Source organism: Lepidochelys kempii, chromosome 2 (assembly GCF_965140285.1).
Source record: "Lepidochelys kempii isolate rLepKem1 chromosome 2, rLepKem1.hap1, whole genome shotgun sequence".
Classification (NCBI taxonomy): Eukaryota; Metazoa; Chordata; order Testudines; family Cheloniidae; genus Lepidochelys; species Lepidochelys kempii.
In genome coordinates this window covers 21,674,731-21,694,863 of record NC_136381.1, presented here as the reverse complement: position 1 = coordinate 21,694,863, position 20,133 = coordinate 21,674,731, and the positions used below count along the sequence as shown (strand labels likewise).

Sequence of the window (20,133 nt, the reverse complement as noted above, 5' to 3'; positions counted from 1 at the left end):
GTTACATAAATGCCTCTCTTGTCTTGAGCTCTGTGTCTGACAACTGTGTTTGCTGAAAGTAGTAGGTATAGTGGGTCACTGTGCCCCAGCACACCAACAGCCTGATAGCTCACTCCGCCTGCATAGACCCCCATCTGCTGAGTTGTCTCTACGGGTAGAGACTGTGTCGCTTAACGAGTCTGTAAGTAGCTGTAGGCCAACTAATCCCACCGATTTTCTGTTCCTGCCTCAAGAGCTGAGCTGTCTGCATGGTCAGTCAATACTTGTTCTCCAATATTGAAATTAAATCCAAATGAAAGACTGCAGTTAAATGAAATACTGCTTATTTAAGGAACAGAAAAGAATGAAAATGAATTACAAGTTCTTTGGGAAGTGGGGAAATTGTCTAATTTCCTTTTAGCTTCTCTAAATAACTCTTTCCTTTTATTCTCTAAATAACTCTTCTTTCGAGTTGGTTGGAAAAAGGGTCAGTATATTTCATGAAAATTTTCAAAAGAAACTAAAGGTTAGTTAAAAAAAAAACAAAAGAAGTTTTGTTTCGGGGTTGGGGGGGTGGGGGAACCACTCTTTTTTTTAAACTTTCCCCCACTGTTTTCCATTAGAAAGGGAGACGAGAGAATAAAAAAAGTGAAAGAAAGTGGAATTTTCGCCACCAAACAAAAAAACGGAAAAAATTTAGTCAAAAAGCCATTTATAAAAAAAAAGATCTGGCTCTACTCTGTATCTTATTACAATGTTATTTTATAACTTTGTATATTTCTTACAGCCATACTGCTCAGCTACTTTATCTTTCCACCTCATAAAACAGCAATAGACTGAGGGAAACGATCTTCAGGAATCTAAACAAAATAATACTTACTTGTATTTTGAATACGCTCCTATCATTTGCCCATGTACCATAAAAACAAATTACAAGCTTTACTAAATAGACCAATGAAAGATTAAAAACTCTGCCATAAATGCAACTCCTGCTGACATGACAAAGGTGATTCCTGTGAATCTGTAGCATAAAGAAATGCACTCTAAAAACCTGTGTGTATTTCATATGCACTGCTGTTTAACTTTGATGTATTATGCTTAATATGGTATGAATAGTCTTTGGACCTAAATAATTGGCTAGCTAGAACAAAGTGAAGCCAGCTGTCTTGTCTTCAGCAGAACAGGTGGACTGGATTAGAGTTTAAGTTCCCACAAACTAAAAAAAAAAGTAGATAGTAGGAAAACATTGGAATTAAAATATACAGCATATAATATGCTGCACTGTGCCTTCCTTTTAGAAGTCCAAAGGAAAACGTCTCTGCTACAAAGGAAGTGACCATCTGAAAGATTTATTGTGTGTGAATATAAGAACAAACATCCAAATTGTACCATATAATACAATTTACTTTATCTGGTTTCTTTAATTATGCCTGAGGGAATTCTGTGCCACTGTGCATGCACAGAATTAATGTTCCCCACAGATTTATTTGCTTCACCGCAGAAAAATGACTTTCTGACAGGGAAGCAACAGGAAGCTGCAAGAGCAGTCACACACCACTCCCTAGCTACGCAGGTACATTGTTTCAAGCACATGGTGGAGACGTAAACCACTGCAGGGCTGGGGAAACCCCAGCGAGTAGCTCCTACCCTGAGCCGGGATCAGCTGTTAGCCCAGGCTAGGCTGGGCTGGAGGCAGGAGAGGACAGGACTTCCTCTTCCTCTGTAAGGAGTGGCTGGGGCTGTGTCAGACCCACCCCCAGAAACTCTCCCAGCTACAGGAAACTCGGCATCCTCCCCTGCTTCCATCACTCCTCAGCTGCCAGGGAGGGGGTCACTGTATAGGGAGCTGCTCCCCCATCTACCCAATCCCCATGAATCTGGACTCCCGTACCCAGACACCCCCACCAAGCCTCACCCCAGACATCCAGAACCCCCCTAGCCTTCCATACCCAAACCCCATCACATTGAACCTCAACCCCTGCATCTGGAGCCCCCCTGCACCCAGACCTCCTGCCTCAGGACCCCCATCCCTGAACCCAGACCACCCCCCTCCCCCACTGAGCTCCTTGCACCTAAACCCCCACGGCACCAAGCCCCACTCCCCCAGCACCCAGACTCCCCTGCTGAGCCCCCCATACCCATATCCCTCTGCTGAACCCCAACCACCTTCACCTGGAAGCCCCTGCACCTGGAACTCCTCCCAACAAGCCTCTGTGCATCCAGATTCCTCCTACACCTAGAACACCCCCCCACTGAGCTGCCTGCAACCAGACTGTTCCACACAGAATCCTCTCACCCCACACCTGGATCCCTCCACACTAAGCCCCTCCACACTTGGATCCTGCCTAGTTGAGCCTGCCTGCTCCACACCTGGCACAGAGGGGCAGGCCCAGGCCTTGTGCTGTGTCACGGTTGGATGCAACCTCATCACTGAATCCATGCCCTGATGATTAGGGGTGGGGAGCCTGTGGGGTGATTTCCCACCTTCGTACACAGCCAGTGGCCTGTGCTCCCCACTGCCATGCTGGAGCCTCTGCATTTATTTACTGACAAATAAAACTTGCAGAATTTTAAAATCTTGTGCACATAATTTTTAGGAGCAGAATTTGTAACCTTTTGGCACAGAATGCCCTCAGGAGTATTTAATACAAGGATTAAGTTAGGCACATGACTGAAAATAACTTGCATTTTCCTATGCCACCAGAAGCAGGTGTTCCTCACACTCTCTTAAAATTCCTCTGAGGACCAATCAGAGAGGAGCATCATACCAATTAAAAGGAAGAAAAACCCAGAACAAAGAAAAATAGAAGAAAATTTGCTCCATGTTAGGATTGAAATTATAATTATCTGGAATTCATGTCAGTACATTGTATAAAACCTCACACCTAAAATTTTTGAATCCCCCTTTTTTTTGAAAGAAGAGAGTGGAAAAGAAAAGGAATGTGTAGGAGAGAATTCCCCAACAAATATGAAATTAATGCCCTGTAGTACAATGTATCACAAAATAATTCACATGGAAGCTAAAGAGAAAAAGAAGCTTGAAGATTTATAGAAAGAAATCTTGACTGTTATTACTAATAAATATTTACTGAGAGACAGTGTGTACAACTCTGTACATACACAACAGAAGTAATGGACCTTGTCACATAAAACTTACAATATAAACCAGACAGACACTACAGTCTAAACACATAGGACAGGACCCTCAGCTAGGGCACATCAGAGTAGCTCCACTGATTACAATGGAGTTACACCAAAGTATACCAGCTGATGATCTGACCCACAAAATACAAAGGCTGGAAGTCTAAACTCAGATCTGTCTGCATAACCTTGTAAAACCACCGTGGAAAGATTTTACCAAAATGTTCAGCTACTTAGATTTGAATCTGTATGGAAGTTATATTTCAAAATATACATGTTCTAATTAGAAGGTATAAACATGTATTTTTAAAGCACCAACCTCACTTTGGACACTATAGAAATAAGTAACAACTAGGTGAAAGCCTATTGCTGTTGTACGGGTGTAAGTAAGTGTAAAAAAGTAGAAAATGTCTGAGAACTTGAATATTGGACATTAATATACCACAAATTCCAGTGATGATTGAACCTGGTAATATACTAAACAAGAAGAGGAGGAGTACTAGTGGCACCTTAGAGACTAACCAATTTATTATTATTGGTTAGTCTTTAAGGTGCCACTAGTACTCCTTTTCTTTTTGCGAATACAGACTAACAGGGCTGCTACTCTGAAAACTAAACAAGAAGAGCTCTCAACCATGCTTGTAGCAGATTCCATCATTTCACACTAAGCTTAGAATCATAGGGTTAGAAGGCACCGCAAGGGTCTAGTAGTCTAACCCCATGCCAATAACCCTGTTACTTCCCTCTGAAGCACCTGGCATTGGCCACTGTCAGAAGACATGATACTGGGTGAGATGGACCATTGGTCTGATCCAGTATGGCTGTTCTTATGCCAAGATGCAGGATTTATTGTGTCTAAGCCATCTGTGACAGATGGGAATCCAGCTTCCTTTTGAAAGCCTCCAGTGAAGGAGTTTCCACAACCTCCCGAAACAGGCTGTTCCATTGTCTTACTGTTTTTACAGTTAGGAAATTTTTCCTGAGATTTAATCTAAGCTTCAGAATGACACTCCTGGAATCTCATAATATAGATAATAATGCTTAGATACTGTAAGCAACTGATGAGAAAAAAAAATGAATATTTCTTATTCGCTGTTCAGGTAAGAAATCGGATTTCCTTGAATCTGTCAAAAGTTACGTTTACCTTGATGTTTCCGTGTACCTCTGTAAATGCCTCTGAACATAGGATCTGTCAAGTTAATACCGATATCTGCAGTGAGAAAAACAATGCAGGCTGAATTAGCTGTTATAGTCTTTCTATTTCCCCATGTAGCTCAACAGAGTCGGTATTGAAAGTAAGCCATGGAGAAACAGATATATCTTTGTGTACATGATGGTTCTGAGGGGCACCAGATACCACAGAGATAGAGAGAGAGTTTAAAGCTTAAGCATGGGTTTTCTTCAACCATCCTGAAGTTTCACTTCTTAGGCTTGAGAGAATGACAAATTGTGGCCTGTTTGGGAACAAGCATCAGGCTCGTGCTACCTTATAAAACATTTTAAAAACCCGACTCCACCTACAGCAAAGCAAAGCAAAGCCCTAAATGATAAGCCTCCTAGGGAACGGTGTGTATGGGCACATCTCCAGCAGTGCTCCCTCGTGCCAGCCCAGGGAAAGAGGCAGCATCTCCCGCACCTGCCGGGTAAGGGGCAGGCCAGGCCGCTTCTCCAAGCCCGCCAGCCTCCCCTCCCGAGTCCCTGCCCCCGGGACAACCCGCAGGGCAGAAAGACGAGGCGGCGGGGGGAACCTCGCTTATGGGACCAGCTTCTGCCCGTGAACGAGACAAGCTCTTGGGCGCACGCAGAAGGCCAGCCCCGGGCGCCGGCGGCGGCGGACCCGCACACTGGAGCCCTCTGCCCGGGATCCGCACTCCCCACGGCCCCGGACCTCGCGCCGCCGCCGCGCCCGCCCCCCTCACCGATGAATTTAAAGCGGCTCATGGCGGCCGCAGCTCCGCCTCCTCCCTGTCCCGGGCCGGCGGAAGGAAGGGAGCAAGCGCCCGGCCTGAGCGTCGCGGGCTCCTCCCCCTCCCCGTCGGCCCACGCGCCCGCTTGGCGAGGGCGAGGGCCGAAGGCCAAGATGGCGGCGTACCTAACGCACCAGCAGAAGGTGCTGCGGCTCTACAAGCGGGCGATGCGCCAGCTCGAGTCCTGGTGCATCCAGCGGTGAGCGCGGGGCGCGGGTGGGTCTTGGGGCCCCTACGCGCCGCCCTCGGCCCTGCTGGGGGGAGACTCCCGCAGCGCCGCGCACGGTCCCCGCGCCGGAGCGGCCTCTTAGCGCCCCCTGAGCCGTCTCCGTGGGGGGCTGGGCGCCAGGCAGGGCTTGAGCTGGTGCCTCAGGCTGCTGCCTTTCCCATCCGCCGCCGCCCGCCCCCGGGGCGCTCATCCCTCCGCAGCGCGAGCTCCTGGCCGCGCCGGCCTCTGGGCCTGAGCGCTGACACCTCGGGCCCCTTTCCCCTCCCCGGGGGCCGGTGTGGGGCGGGCGGGCCGGAGGTGAGCTGGGGGCTGGGGCCGCTGAGCGGGGAGGTCGCTGTCTGCGCCCACGGGTGACGTTTCTGGCGCCAGTAACGGTCAGTAATAAACGGGTGGAAGGCGGGTGGGTGTGAGGTGGGATCGGGCTGGGGCTGGGCGGGAAAGGAAAGGGCATTGAAACGAGACGGGTCAGTACAGGCTTCAGCCCATCTCCACTCGCTGGAAGATCTCTGGCATTGGCGATGTGCTAAAGCCTCTTTTATTCAGTCTTACTTGACTTTGAACTTTTCCGTGGCTTTAAAATTTTCAGTTTAAACAGTAGTCTGCTGTATTAATACCCAGCTCTAAACTAGCCCTTTCCATCCAGAGTCTTGGAAAAGGTTTGTGAAGGCTGTCTATATCCTTATCCCCACTTAACAGATGGGGAAACCTGAGGCACAGACTCGACAGGATTTACCCCACGTCACCCAGCAGATTAGTGACAGAGCCAGGAATAGAATCCGGGTCTCCTGAATTCCCCTCCAGTGCTGTGTCCACTACATCATGGAATATTAGGTGTGGTGGATTCTCCATCACTTGTGGCCTTCAAATCAGGACTCCCTATTCTTTTCAAAGATACGCTATTGCTCAAACAAGTTACAGGCTTGATGCAGAAATTACTGGGTGAGGCTATATGGCAGCAGTAGCCAACCTGCGGTCCATCCGGGTAATCCACTGGTGGGCCACGAGGCTGCGTTTACATTGACTGTCCTCAGGCACGGCCTCCCACAGCTCCCAGCGGACGCAGTTCGCCGTTCCTGGCCAATAGAAGCTGCAGGAAGCGGCGCAGGCTGTAGCAACATGCTGGCCACCGCTTCCCGCAGCTCCCATTAGCTGGGAACAGTGAACTGCATCCACTGGGAGCTGCGGGTGGTCATGCCTGTGGACGGTCAATGTAAACGCTGTCTCATGGTGTACCAGCGGATTACCCTGATGGGCTGCAGGATGCCCATCACTTCTCTATGGTCTCTGTTCTGCAGAAGATCAGATTAGATTAACATAATGGTCCCTTCTGGCCTTAATCTGTTTCTATTACAGTAGTGTCCAGTGGCCTCAGTCAGGATCATCAGGGCCCTACTGTGCTGGTTGATGTACAAATACTTAGATGTTCTCTGCCCAAAACGGTTTACAACTTTTTTAGGGTAGGTTGCTTATTACTAACAAACTTTTGCATTCCAATAAGCCAAAAGGCTCCTATCAAAATCATGGCTCAGTTGTGCCGTCTACATTACAAACATGGATAAAGAGAGAGCCCCTGCCCAGAGTCTAAAAAAGATACAGGAGCAGACAAAGGATTAGGGATGGGGATATAACCTAAAAATAACTGAAATGGCCACAGTTTTGTTACTTGCATAACAGGCAGCATAAGAGAGTGCAGAAAATTTAAGGGAGAAGCTTATCCGTGGGCAGTGTCTCAAGTGCTAGAGCAGGGCAAATTGTGAAGGCCTTAAAGATAAAGACAAGAACTATTGTTTGATACGAGAATGAAGAAGGAGCCAGTGCAGGGATTAGGTTAGTGCAATGATGTGATAAGTGGTGAGCCAGGAAAACTATCATAGCATCAGCATTTCAAATAAACTTGAGTTCAATTTGCAATCAAGCTCAGGGAGGTTGCAGTAGTCAAGGTGCAAGATTATGGGAGTTCTGGTGATGCGGACAGAGAGGACATACAGAATTGAGGAGATGTTATGAAGGAATTGGCTAGACAGCACCTGGATGGGTCAAACTGCAGAAAGGGCTTAACTTGTTTATAACTAGATAAAGGGTTTGACTCATTTCAGACTAGACCATAAACAAGGAGAACTTACTGTAGACATCCAATGACTAGATGACGCAAGGAAGCTCTTCCATCCCTGAGTTCCATGAAGAATGGTGATAATGATGTGAATTCTCAAAAGGTCAAGGGCAAGTCTTTTAGTTTGTGGTGAGGAAACTTCTAATATTCCCGTACTAGAAAACAATGCAGAAAACAACCCTGATATTTATACCACTAGAAATATTGCACATTTGTATCTATAGGGACAATTATCGATTCTTTGCCTGTGTGCTGAGAGAACGGTTCGAACAACACAAAAATGAGAAGGATATGATAAAAGCAACAAAACTACTGAGAGCTGCTGAGGAAGAACTTTGGGCAAACCAGCATCCTCAACCTTACATCTTCCCTGATTCTCCAGGAGGCACATCTTACGAGAGATATGAATGTTACAAGGTAGGTAAAAAGAAAAGGAGGACTTGTGGCACCTTAGAGACTAACCAATTTATTAGTTGGTTAGTCTCTAAATGCTCTAATAAATTGGTTAGTCTCTAAGGTGCCACAAGTCCTCCTTTTCTTTTTGCGAATACAGACTAACACGGCTGTTACTCTGAAACAAGGTAGGTAGGCTCTAAAGTAGTATCAATGGAATGTTTGGCCTATGTTGTTCTCTCCTGTCTTAATGAGTTGTCTCTTGTTCTGTTGGGAGTGGAAGATGGGAATTTCAAGCACTGTTTATAATGTCTTGCTCTTTTGCTGGTCTGTCAGGACTCTAGTTTCAGTTTGGTCTATTGACGGATCTCTGCTATTTCAGTCCCCAATTGCCTTACTCTGCTAATATTATAAACTAGGTTTGTAGATGTTCAGAAGATGCTTTGTAGATCTTAATTATAGGTTTGCTACTTGAGTACTATAGTATAATGGGCACTAAAAAAAACTGTAAAGTTAATAAAAAAAAAATAAAAATAAAGTTCTTAGGTGAACTCTAAGTCTGATCTCTTTTTGTTTGTTATATACATTACAATAAGACTATAGTTCTGTATGGTACAACCGAGATTCATCCTTTCTTACATCAGTAAATAGGATTTGGCAGAGAGGATAGTGGCCATCCAGATAAATCCAGCAGGATGTTCCATGCATAAAGGGTAGCAAGAAAGAAACAAATGGAAAACAAGGCTGATGATGGCCGTGGGAATCGAACGGCAACCTGATAAACAAGCAAATACATAAGAAAGGGAAGAGCTGTGAAACATCTTGAAAGCAAGAACAAGAAAGAAGCTTGAATTTGCTGTGATGGAAGGATTCAAAGGGGGTTGGGCTTACATGATCAAAGCAAAAGACCAGCTGTGCTTTGAACAGACTTGGGAGGGACATGGGTTGTGGGAAGCTAGAGAGGAGGTTACAGTAATCAAGGTTGAGGGGGTCTTAACAATATGCACAGAAGACAGTCAATTTGGGAAATGATATGGCGGGAGAAGCAACAGGATTTGTACATGGCCTGGATGTGAGGGAGAAGGAATCAATGATGCCCAGGTCATAGGCCTGAGCGATAGGGAGGATGATAGTGGTGTCAGCAGTGACAGAATCAAAACAATGGGAATTGTTTATCATGAAAGAAAAACGGACAAGGTACATCTCAACATAATTGTTTTTAAAATGTCTCTTCTCTTTGGCTAAATCCCAAGTAGAACCATAATTGCTGGGGATGAGGCTAGATGGACAGCACTGGCTGTCTGAAACGGAATCAGCTACTTCAGAAAGCAGTTGCCCAAAGAGCCCAGGAAAGGGGAGACTTGCCTATGTCTTCCTCACCTCTCAAGAGATGACAGTTTCCAGGGTGGGACTCCTGGCCTGGGAATGGACTGTTTTTTCTCTCCTAAAAAATGCCACAGCTGGGTGGGAGTGGGAGTTTGCTGCAGAGTTTATACACCTCTGATTAAGTGCAGGTTTTGTTTTTTTTTAAAAGGGTCAGTAACAGGCTCACGAAAGCTCACTCCATCTTTTTCATTGTTCTTCCCTTGGTATATTATCACTTTGCTGCAGGGGTCTGTCCCCAAATTGTGGGTTGAGGGATTTGGCAAGAGCTGAAAATCCTATGTAAATTTATGCTCCAGTGTTGTAAGGAAGACAGACCCCAGAGTAGGAATATTAACATGAGAACTTTTTAACAGTGTTCGCATGTGTCAAGATTCCTTCCCCACTCTGAACTCTAGGGTACAGATGTGGGGACCTGCATGAAAAACCCCCTAAGCTTATTTTTACCAGCTTAGGTTAAAATTTCCCCAAATTACAAACTATTTTACCTTTTGTCCCTGGACTTTATTGCTGCCACCACCAAGCGTCTAACAAATATAACCAGGAAAGAGCCCACTTGAAAACCTCTTTCCCCCGTAAGCCCTACACCCCCTTTCCTGGGGAAGGCTTGATAAAAATCCTCACCAATTTGCATAGGTGAACACAGACCCAAACCCTTGGATCTTAAGAACAATGAAAAAGCAATCTTCTTAGAAGAAGAATTTTAATTAAAGAAAAAAAAATCACGTCTGTAAAATCAGGATGGTAAATAGATTACAGGGTAATCAGATTCAAAACATAGAGAATCCCTCTAGGCAAAACCTTAAGTTACAAAAAGACCCAAAAACAGGAATATACATTCCATTCAGCACAACTTATTTTACCAGCCATTTAAACAAAACAGAATCTAACACATATCTAACTAGATTGCTTATTGACTTTTTACAGGAGTTCTGACCTGCATTCCTGCTCTGGTCCTGGCAAAAACAACCCACAGACCAAGAGAACCCTTTGTTTCCCCCCCCCTCCAGCTTTGAAAGTATCTAGTCTCCTCATTGGTCATTTTGGTCAGGTGCCAGCGAGGTTGTCTTAGCTTCTTAACCCTTTACAGGTGAAAGGGTTTTTCCTCTGGCCAGGAGGGATTTAAAGGTGTTTACTCTTCCCTTTATATTTATGACAGCATGTGTTGGCTGTTGCTGTGCATTGAGAATTTATAAAGAATTCAAGACACAAAAGTAAAGCTAGGTCTATATTCTAGTTTTAATTAAGGATAAATGTGTACCAAGTATCTGAATTCTTTGTGCCTAGAGACTTAAACAAAAATGTGCACTTCCCATGTTCTGAGTTGTAAGAACCACAACTTAAATAGCTTATCCGCTTTTCCCAAAATTCTGATTTGATTTAAGATAAAGCATGCAAAGCTTCAACCTGAACACTTTTGTTTGCATGTGCAAAAAAACTATTGCACTTAAAATGGATTCATTAATGACTCCATCATGGTTGAACATTGTAAATGTAGCTAACTGTCTGGTCTGATGCATTGCACAGTTTTTCAAATCCCATTTTCTTAAAGTGTATTTCCTGGGAGAAGATTAAATTGTCCATTGTTGAGATTCAAGCACTTTGTATAGTAACTGATTGAAACAAATAGCAGCAAAAATGCTGTTTAAGGGGACACGATCAATTTAGAAGTGGCACTTTTGCTGAGAGCTTATTTGGAGATAAGTAACATGTAAGACAACAAACTGAAAGGGGTTAGAGAAACAGGTTTTTCTTTTTCGTTTTTACTTCGTGTACTTGATAGCACTAGTCCGTTTCATTGTTTCCTCTGTATAGTCCCTTTTCTCCTCTTGATGATGTGCATCTTTCACCCTACAACAGAGAAGGAAAATATTTACAACAGGAACTTGTACCATATAACAATTCTCATGAGGTCTTGGACAGGTGTAGTCCTTGGAACTATGATTTTATCTCTCTTCTGGGGGGCTTCTGTGCATCCTACTTGGAGCCCAGAAGATACATCCACCTTTTAATCCAGATATACCACCTCATCTCGACTAGACATCACTTCAGAGTTCAGATTGTACTATAATCTTCTGGATATGTGATTGCTGAGCACACAAGCAGAAATAAACTGAACGTTGGACCACTGTGTTATAATTATATTTTGCCTTCATCACTTCAGCTGGTTTGCATCACAGATGCTGGTAACTAAACCCCAAATTTAGGAGGACATGAGTTTTTTGTTTTTTATTTTAAATTACACCTCTTCTGTAACTGTTAACTCATAGTATAAGCAATTGGCATTCTTTCAAGGGGAAAGATGAAAGTAATTGGCCTAGTGGACAGAACACTGGACTGGGACTCAGGACGCCTGGGTTCTATTTCCAGCTCTGCCACCTAAGGGTGACCTTAAGCAAGCCACTTCACCTCGCTGTGGCTCCATTTCCCTTTCTGTGAAATGGAGTTTAAAAATACTGACATCCTTTGTAAAGCACTTTGAGATCTACATCTGAAAAGTACTATATAAGAGGTAGTATTATGTAATGCTTTGCTTTATGGGCCACTTGCCAATGTCCTATTAATGTGATTGCCTAAGCTGTGTTGCTGTATATTCTGTAGTTTCTCATATCTAGTGCTTGGATTTTTGACAGGCTCCTGAGTGGTGCTTGGATTTCTGGCATCCTTCTGAGAAGGCAATGTATCCTGATTACTTCTCCAAAAGAGAGCAGTGGAAGAGGCTGCAGTTAGAAAGCTGGGAAAAAGAGGTCAGTACTATTTTACTGTGGAGCGAAGCTCAGTTGGTTTGACTCTGTGCTTTCAAAGAAGCAAACAATGTATTCCAGACTCCAACTGGGTGACAAGAAACACTTTTTAAAAGTGATTACTTGATTTAGGCATGATACTTAAATTTCCCTACAGAATTCTTAATTAGACTACTCCCAGTAAAGTTGTTAGTTCTGTAATACTGACAGCTTTCCATATGCAGATATCTTAATGACACACAACTTCATAAGGACTCCAAAGGATCATTTCAGAGTTAAAGCTGCAATTATATCCTTGTCTCATCCTCTAGTGTACCGGGTGCAACACTTAGCCACAAAAGTTGTAAGTGTCACACTGGGACAAATAGGACAGTAATTCTATTATATAATATTATTTTATTATTATTGTACTATACCTTTTGTGGGTAGAAGCTCTGAAGAAATAGGTACATGCTTTTGCAAAGCTCATTTTGTCAACATGCTTTTAAAGAATTCAGAACCATCTTGGGCCATTTTTCATTTAGTTTTCAGGAGAAAAAAGTTGCTAATTATGTTGAAATCTTGAACTTTTTCCAAACATTAATGTTTAGGCAAATGGAGTGGATTTGTGACTATGCCATTACATAGAGGTGGTGAAGCTGACCTTAACACAAGGTGTCACATTCTTAACTTCAAAAACAATCAGCTCAAAATAACAGAAATGGGAGCTGAGGCTCTTGGCTCCATATAGAATGTTTCATATTTTAAAAAGGTTTTATCCTGCAAGGACATTAGAGCAAGTCCCTTAAAGGCAATGGAAAGACACTTACTGAGTCCAGTGGTGCTGGTTTGGGTCGCTAATATTTATTAAAGTATCTGATAGGCTTCCAAAGCAGAGGGAGGATACTTATTACCTGTAACAAATAATGGAATAAGCTTCTGTTTAAAATATTGCTTTGTCATTAATAAGTTTTAACTTAAATTAGTGTAGGGGCAGAAGATCTGTGACTGAAATTGCAAATGAGCACTAGATAGTGCAGTCAACCTAAATGAGGGAATTTTATTTGTATTGACTCTATCCTGTTCATGAAGTCAGTTCTTCATTTGGTTATAGTTGTGACAGAAGGAAGTGTTCTGGGCCTATATTTGAGGGCAAAGCAAAATACCAAATGAAACAAACCAGGATTCAAGACTTAGGTATACTGGGTGAAATTTGTTTTCTTGTATGTTTTAGGTTAAGCAGCTAGAAGATGAAACTCCACCTGGTGGTCCTTTGAATGAAGCCTTGCCCCCAGCTCGCAAAGAAGGGCATCTGCCACCTCTGTGGTGGCATCATGTAACCAGACCCCGAGAACAGCCAATGTAAAAGAATCCGTGCATGAACTAGAGAATTACACTCAAGTGGTTTGTTCTCTACGACCAGTAGGAATTCCATGTAACATGCACTACTGTACTTAATGCACAATAAAACTAAAACAAACATGAATATACTTTGGATGGGATTTGGTGATATTCTACCTTAACTCTAGCATCAAAACTACCTATCGTACAGTAGAATCTCAGAGTTACAAACACCTCAGGAATGGAGGTTGTTTGAAAGAACATTTGTTCATATTACGAAAGTTTACAGCTGAACATGTATTTAATACAACTTTGAAACTTTACTATGCAGCAGAAAAATGCTACTTTCCCTTTATGTTTTTAGTTTAACAGTACTGTACTTGATTTTGTTCCCTCTGTGGTTGCCCGATTGCATACTTCCGGTTCCAAATGAAGTGTGTGGTTGACTGGTCAGTTTGTAACTCTGGTGTTTGTATCTGTGAGGTTCTACTGTAGTGTGTAGGCATCTGTATCTTCACACATCATTTGGGGCCTGTAGGTCAGATGCCTTTTTTTTCAGCCAAGTACACAACATTTTAGTTGGATGCTGTGCATCCCTCTGCACTGACATCTTCCTGTAAAATGTTAATTCTGCTTCTGAAATGTTAATTTCTGGCCTTCTCTAGGTTGATTGGAAGATGGTGGAGGTATAAGGATGGCTGAAGGAGGCTTTTATTTAAGTTAAATAGGTGCCAAGTTCTCAACAGTGATGAGCAATCTCTAACCCTCTTAATAGCTGAACTTTCACTCATGCCTTGTGTTATCATTCACACTAGCTCTTCCCTCCTAGACAGGACAAGAATTTCAAAGGTAAGCAGAAAAAATGTGCAGGCTGCCTCTATACAATGAAGCAGAAGAAAAGATCGCAAGCCCTGCTCTCTTCCCTTTGATGTTTTGCTTTAAGACACTGCACTTAGCAACTACCTGGCAAGATAGAATAAACTAAAATGTTTGTACTTTTCCAAAAATGCATTTGGATATCAGCAATTTTATGTAGTACTGCAAACTATGGGTGCATCTCTAGTAAGCTAGTTGTATTATTTTTCTTTCACATTAGAGTGCTTGTGAGCCTTCTACTGATTTGGCTAAATGGGCTACAAGTGATTTTGATTTTTTTAAAACAACCAAACTGCAAAGAATCATTTTAATGGTGTTTGGCTTAATGCAGCAGTCTCCTCTGCTGGAAGAAGTCCTAGTTTCAAGCACTGGAAATATATGACTTGTTTATCTTATTAAATGTGTTAATCGGCAGGGCAATCCAAATGCTCTTGCATTCACTAAGGTACCTTAGTTACATTAAGGAAAATGTAATGTAAATGCTAGATGCAAGTTTATGCACCTGTACCAACATTATCTATGTAAAGTATCACTTTTCCTTCTCTGAAGCTGGCCCATGGTGTTCTTTGATATGGTACAACTGAGCCATTCTTCATCAGCCAAGCACAAATCCTTTTTTCCCTTAATCCCCTCTAGCATTACCATGCAGTGCCAGCAGGTGGACATGTTTAGAGAACTGATTGCCTCACTATCAATTCTGTTTATTCATTTGAAAGAGTAGCCCCCTCCAGGCAGTATACTATCTTAGCTACTCTTTCATTAACACATAACAAATGGGAAAAAACTTACAGCAAGGAAGATTCTCCTGTGAGAATTCTAAGAATCTCCATCTCTCTGCAGCAATGGCCTATAAGGGGAAAAAGGAAAGAGTTCCCCTCTAATAGGAATAGGATGTCCTGGGTGGGGCTCTCAGAGCACCAGTTGCCCACTTCAGAGAAGGAAAAATGTTGGCTAGGTAATTTGTGCTTGTGTTAGTGTAGAATCACAGCCATTCAAATTGTCCATTGGAGTCAGCATACTGCCACTGTGAGCAATTAGGCAGCTGGGAGTGTTTCTTGAATGAAAGCTGCTGCTGGGCTGAATAAAATGGTATGCAAGTCTGTTTTGGCACTCATGAAGGAAAAGGGAAAAGCTTTATCACACTTATGTGTATTCCAGAAATGTGGGTGATCCTTGGGCCATGTAGGTTGATGTAATGAGCTAGGTTGCACTGGTAAGAAAAGAAATAGGCAGGCAGGGGTTAGACCACACTGACCCAACGGAGGCCTAAACAGGCTTCCTGGCCCTGGGGGGAAATAGGAGTTAGAATGCTGTGCTGTATGTGGTACACCTTGGGGAATTCTGCACCTAAGATAAAATTTTAAAATTGTTGACAATTCTTATTTGTAAAACATGTCAGTTTTAATTATTTTGGTAACTTATATTCACTAACCTATTTTGAAATATTTAATAGACAACAAAAAAGATTCCTTACCTAGACATAGTAATACAGAACTTTAATAATTCATTTAAACTACACTACAGAAACATATTTCCCACACTCCTCAGAACCAGTGCAAAGGCTTGGGGGAGTCAGGGGTAACAGGGGAGGGAGAGGGAACAGATAGTGAACCTAGAAGGTGTGGGTGAGAGAAGTATGGAACAGGTTTTTTTGTGGGGGGATTGTTAGTGAGTTGAGGAGCCTACCCCATGCAGATGCTAGCTAACCCCTAGTCTCCCATTCAGTCATGCACCTCTGCCTGTCCCATGTGTCCTTGCACACTCAGTCACTCCATCCCCAGGTATCCTTGCAGCCCTCTCCCCATGTGACCCTGCAGCATCCACTTCTATTCAGCCCTGACTCAGTGCTGTCACCCCATTAGCTCCCATGCTCCCACTCTAGTCTGTCCTGCCCACTAGCCCTTCTGAATCCATGTCTGTGTGACACACACCCTGCCCCCCAGTGCCCCAAACTGTCCATCCTCCCCATAGTCCATGTCTCATCACCTGGACCAGTGTGTGGCTGCTTTGGCCCTGAGACGGCTGTCCTCTCTTCTGGGGCCACAGCAGCCCCTGGTGGGGAAAAATATCTAATTGCAGCACCTCCCCAGCAAAATACATTATTCTGCAGTGGGGAAAAGAAAACTCTGTAGGGGACATGTTCTGCATGTGTGAACTGGTACAGCATTCTCCCAGGAGTAATAATATGGGGTGGGGGATAGCAGTGGTAAAATGACACTGGCCCAGGCCATGTATGAGGGGAATACAGGGCTCACCACCACCAGGCTGGCAATACGGCCCAAGCAGTTCTACTGCCTCACCGAGGGGGGAAAAAAAATCTGCATGGGGAAGTGGCAGGCTGCAGTAACCCAGAGGTGCAGGAACAGAGAACAGGCTTACTGGACCAAACTCTCAGGCTAGCCTAACGGAATAGTAACAACTGGTACCAAATATGAGGCATCCGAGCTATGTGTGGGGTGAGGGAGTTAATGTGGCATTGGTGTTGGAGCCTGTAGGCATCAGGACTGCCCAGCAGAGGGGGAAGAGTGAGAGGTTCAAGATACTGACCATAACAAGAACTCACTAAAGCTCTTCCTGGAGCAATTACTGACTCACAGCAGTCGGAAAGGGACGGGGAAATCTTGCTCAGTGGAGTTTTCCAGCGTCTTGAAGCTGCTCCTGTACTATATTTCACACTCTTGAGCTTGTTGATTCCAAAATGCCAGGTCCTACTGAATTTCCATTCTGAGCTGCTTAAGGCTTGCCTGCTACGTTACTGCAGTTGGTGTCAGCCTTTGCTACCGTGTTTCACCTCGGCAGGAGCACCAACTAAGCAAAGCCTCCTGGGTTTGGAGATTCTGGAAAGCTGGTTCTTGTAGCTGACTTTCTTCCCCAAACAGTTTTAGCCCTGCCTTGGTACCATAGTATGCTGCTGGGCTGTGAGCAGAAGCCCTTTTGATCTTAAATGGACTTGCCACTGTACTGTGCTTTCTCTTAAATACCAGTTTCACGCAGACTCCTGTCATCAAAAAGCCTCTCTCTACAGCAGGGCACAGAAGACAGGGAGCCAACTTAAGTGCCTGCCTGGAGACAGAGCCCTAGTCCTGCTCGTTGGAGCAGAGAGTAAGACTAAGTTTTCTGATTGCTGGTACTATTTGTGAAATTAGAGAGGAGTTAAAAAAAACCTCTTAGGACTCTGAGGAGAACCCAGTTGCAAGAGATCATGGTGCATCAGGTGCCCAGAAGGGAGACATGTCTGTCTGTCTCTCTCTCTCAAACTAGCTCCTGGCAACTTAATGGGAGAAATTAAAATCTTCATGTGCATGTTGTCTTGGCATCTAGATTGTGAATGCAATCAAATCCAAAAATGCATGACTAGTGTTTTGCAACATGTGATCATGGAAATGGGTTGTAGCTGGAGCTGATCGGAGAATTTGGACATGTTTGAAGTAGACATTTTTGCAGAAAGCCGATACTGTTTTAGCTCTAAAAGCGTTGTGCCTTCCAAGGCACAGTCTGTACATCCACCAGAAACACTAGGCATCACCCTAGCAGCATCCTTTACCACTGTTTGTTGCAATCATGGTAAAGGACAGAAGGTCAGTCCAGCTCCATATCAGGCACTGAAGGTATTCTAACCAAACTGGTCTAGGAAGATGGAGGTAAGTCAGTATCTAACAGTAGCTTCTAGTATAGCCCCTCTTGTTCTCACCTAGGCTGGTGTTGCAGGGGAGAAGTGAAGGGTGTGAGTTCTAACCAGGTGCACAAGATTAGAGAGGAGAATAAAGCTGATTGATAGAACTATGATTGGGTGTCTAGCCTGCAATGTAAATAGAGAATAAAGTAGCAAAGCACACAAAAATGAAGCTTGTGTAAGAGCAACAGATTCATGTGGGGAAATAATCCAAGTAATTTAACTGAAATGTCATCTCCACAATCTTTGCATGCAATATAATTGTATGCATCAAGATATTACCCCACTTTGTCTCTCATCTCCAGAGTCAGACATTTATAGATTTTAAGGCCAGACAGGACCATCTTGTGCAACCTCTATATCACAGGCCACAGAATTTCCTCCAGTTATCCCACTATTGAGTCCTATAATTGTTTGACTAAAGCATATTTTCCAGAAAGGCCTCCAGTCTTGAAGATTTCAAGAGATGGAGGATCCACCACTTGCTTTAGTAGTTTGTTCCAATGGTTAATCACCCTTATTCATAAAAAGTGGCATTTATAATATGAATGTATGTGGCTTTAACATCCAGCTGTTGACTGGGTTATGCCTTTCTCCAGAACCTGAGTCTCTTGACTACGGCATCAGGCTTTATCCACTGTTCCACAATGCCTCCCTTAGACTTGAATACACTGGCACTGCTTAACTAAAATTGACTTATCTGCCTTTGAAATTCATATACATTTTAGCTTTTCTGTGGTACACCCTCCTGAAGAGTACTCACCTTCCACAGAACAGGACCCTTCCCCCTCCAGCAGGTGGTCTGTGCCCCATTCCAGCACTCCTCTCCAACATGAGCACAACTCTCTCTCTCTCTCTCTCACATATGACCCCTGATCTTTAGCACAGAACTGTTCCGCACATACGCAGGATGTTCCTCTTCCCCCTTTAGCCTCTGGTGCAGTTCCCTGCTATGTCTTGGGCTGCGGGAGGAGGTGGCTGTCACTGACAGGGCTGTTGTAGAGATGACTTGTTCATAACAGGAGTCCCAGCTAAGCCTTTACTCATGCATTTGTAAAGCACTCCTTGCCATAGCTAGGTTCTTTGTAGCACAGCAGCTCTAATAATTGCAGCAAAATTTTGGAAGTTAGCCAGTCCAAAATCATACATTCCAGGGTCAGAAGGGAGGGACCATTGTGATTATCTAATCTGACTCCTGCATAACACAGGCCATAGGACTCGGATGAATTTATTCCTGTTTGAATTAGAACAGATCTTTTAGAAAAACATCAAATCCTTATTTAAAAATGGCCAGTGATGGAAAATCCACCATGACCCTTGGTAAATTGTTCCAATGATTTATTACCCTAATTATTAAAAAATGTCCTTTATTACTCGTCTGAATTTATTTAGCTTCAATTTCTAGACATTGGATCATGTTACACCTTTTTCTGATAAACTGAAGAGCCTGCTATCATCAAACTTCTGTTCCCCATGTAAGTATTTACATAATGATCAAGTCACCCCTTAATCTGGTAAACTACACAGATTGCACTCCTGTAAGCTATCACTGTATGGTAAGTTTTCCATTCTCATAGCTTTCTCTCAACTTCAGTTTATCAACATCCCTTTTGAATTGTGGACACCAAAACTGGGTACAGTATTGCAATAGCTGTTTCACTAGTGCTAACTACAAAGGTAATATAACCTCCCTACGCCTACTTGAGATGCCTGTTTATATATCCAAGGATTGCATTAGCCCTTTTGGCCACCAGGTTTGCACTGGGAACTAATGTTCACCTGATTAGCCACTAGAAGCACAAAGTCCTTTCAAGAGTCCCCCATCCTAAAGAATGGCCTATATTCTTTGATCCTAGATATATACATTTACATAGGTGGTATTCAAACACCTTTGTTTGTGCCCAGTTTATCGAACATTCCAGATTACTTCATCATCTTAATTATTTACCACAACCCCAATCCATGTGTCATCCGTATACTTCATCAGCGATGATTTTGTTTTCTTCCAGATCATTGATAAAAATGTTGAATAGCAAAGGTCCAGGAACCAATCCCTGCATGACCCATTAGAAACATATCGACTCGATGATTTCCCATTTATAGTTACATTTTAAGACCTGTTTTTAAGCCATTTAATATGTACCATGTTGATTTTGCATTACTCAACTTCTTAATCAGTGTCGTGTGGTACCAAGTCAAATGTCTTACAGAAGTCTTAAATATATTACATCAGCACTATTGCCTTTATCAACTAAACTTGTCATAAAAAAAAGCCACCCAAAAATCAGGCTAGTTTGAGATGTTTTCCATAAACAAGT

The 20,133-nt window shown here is 43.4% G+C and overlaps 2 protein-coding genes across 7 annotated transcripts in view; one reads left to right on the top strand and one right to left on the bottom strand.

The window, feature by feature from the left end:
* The window catches only part of TATDN1 (TatD DNase domain containing 1), a 31,603-nt gene extending 26,009 nt beyond the window's left edge, over nt 1-5,594 (bottom strand). The window contains exons 1-2 of one of the 5 annotated variants that reach the window (XM_073330160.2): nt 5,040-5,594; nt 4,265-4,330 (exon numbers count right to left, since the gene is read on the bottom strand). In XM_073330160.2, coding sequence (XP_073186261.1) covers nt 4,265-4,330; nt 5,040-5,061 — 88 coding nt within the window. In that variant the 5' untranslated portion in view covers nt 5,062-5,594. The other 4 variants (XM_073330164.2, XM_073330161.2, XM_073330162.2 and 1 more) reach the window with 4 other exon arrangements.
* On the top strand, nt 4,686-13,411 carry NDUFB9 (NADH:ubiquinone oxidoreductase subunit B9). 2 transcript variants are annotated; one of them, XM_073330165.2, is made up of 4 exons: nt 4,686-5,286; nt 7,651-7,843; nt 11,836-11,949; nt 13,160-13,411. In XM_073330165.2, exons 1-4 carry the CDS (start codon nt 5,042-5,044, stop codon nt 13,289-13,291), a joined length of 684 nt encoding a protein of 227 aa, XP_073186266.2. In that variant the 5' UTR covers nt 4,686-5,041; the 3' UTR covers nt 13,292-13,411. The 2 variants fall into 2 exon arrangements, with proteins under 2 accessions (XP_073186266.2, XP_073186267.1); XM_073330166.2 differs by lacking the exon at nt 4,686-5,286 and adding an exon at nt 7,434-7,555.
* The last annotated feature ends 6,722 nt before the right edge of the window (nt 13,412-20,133 follow it).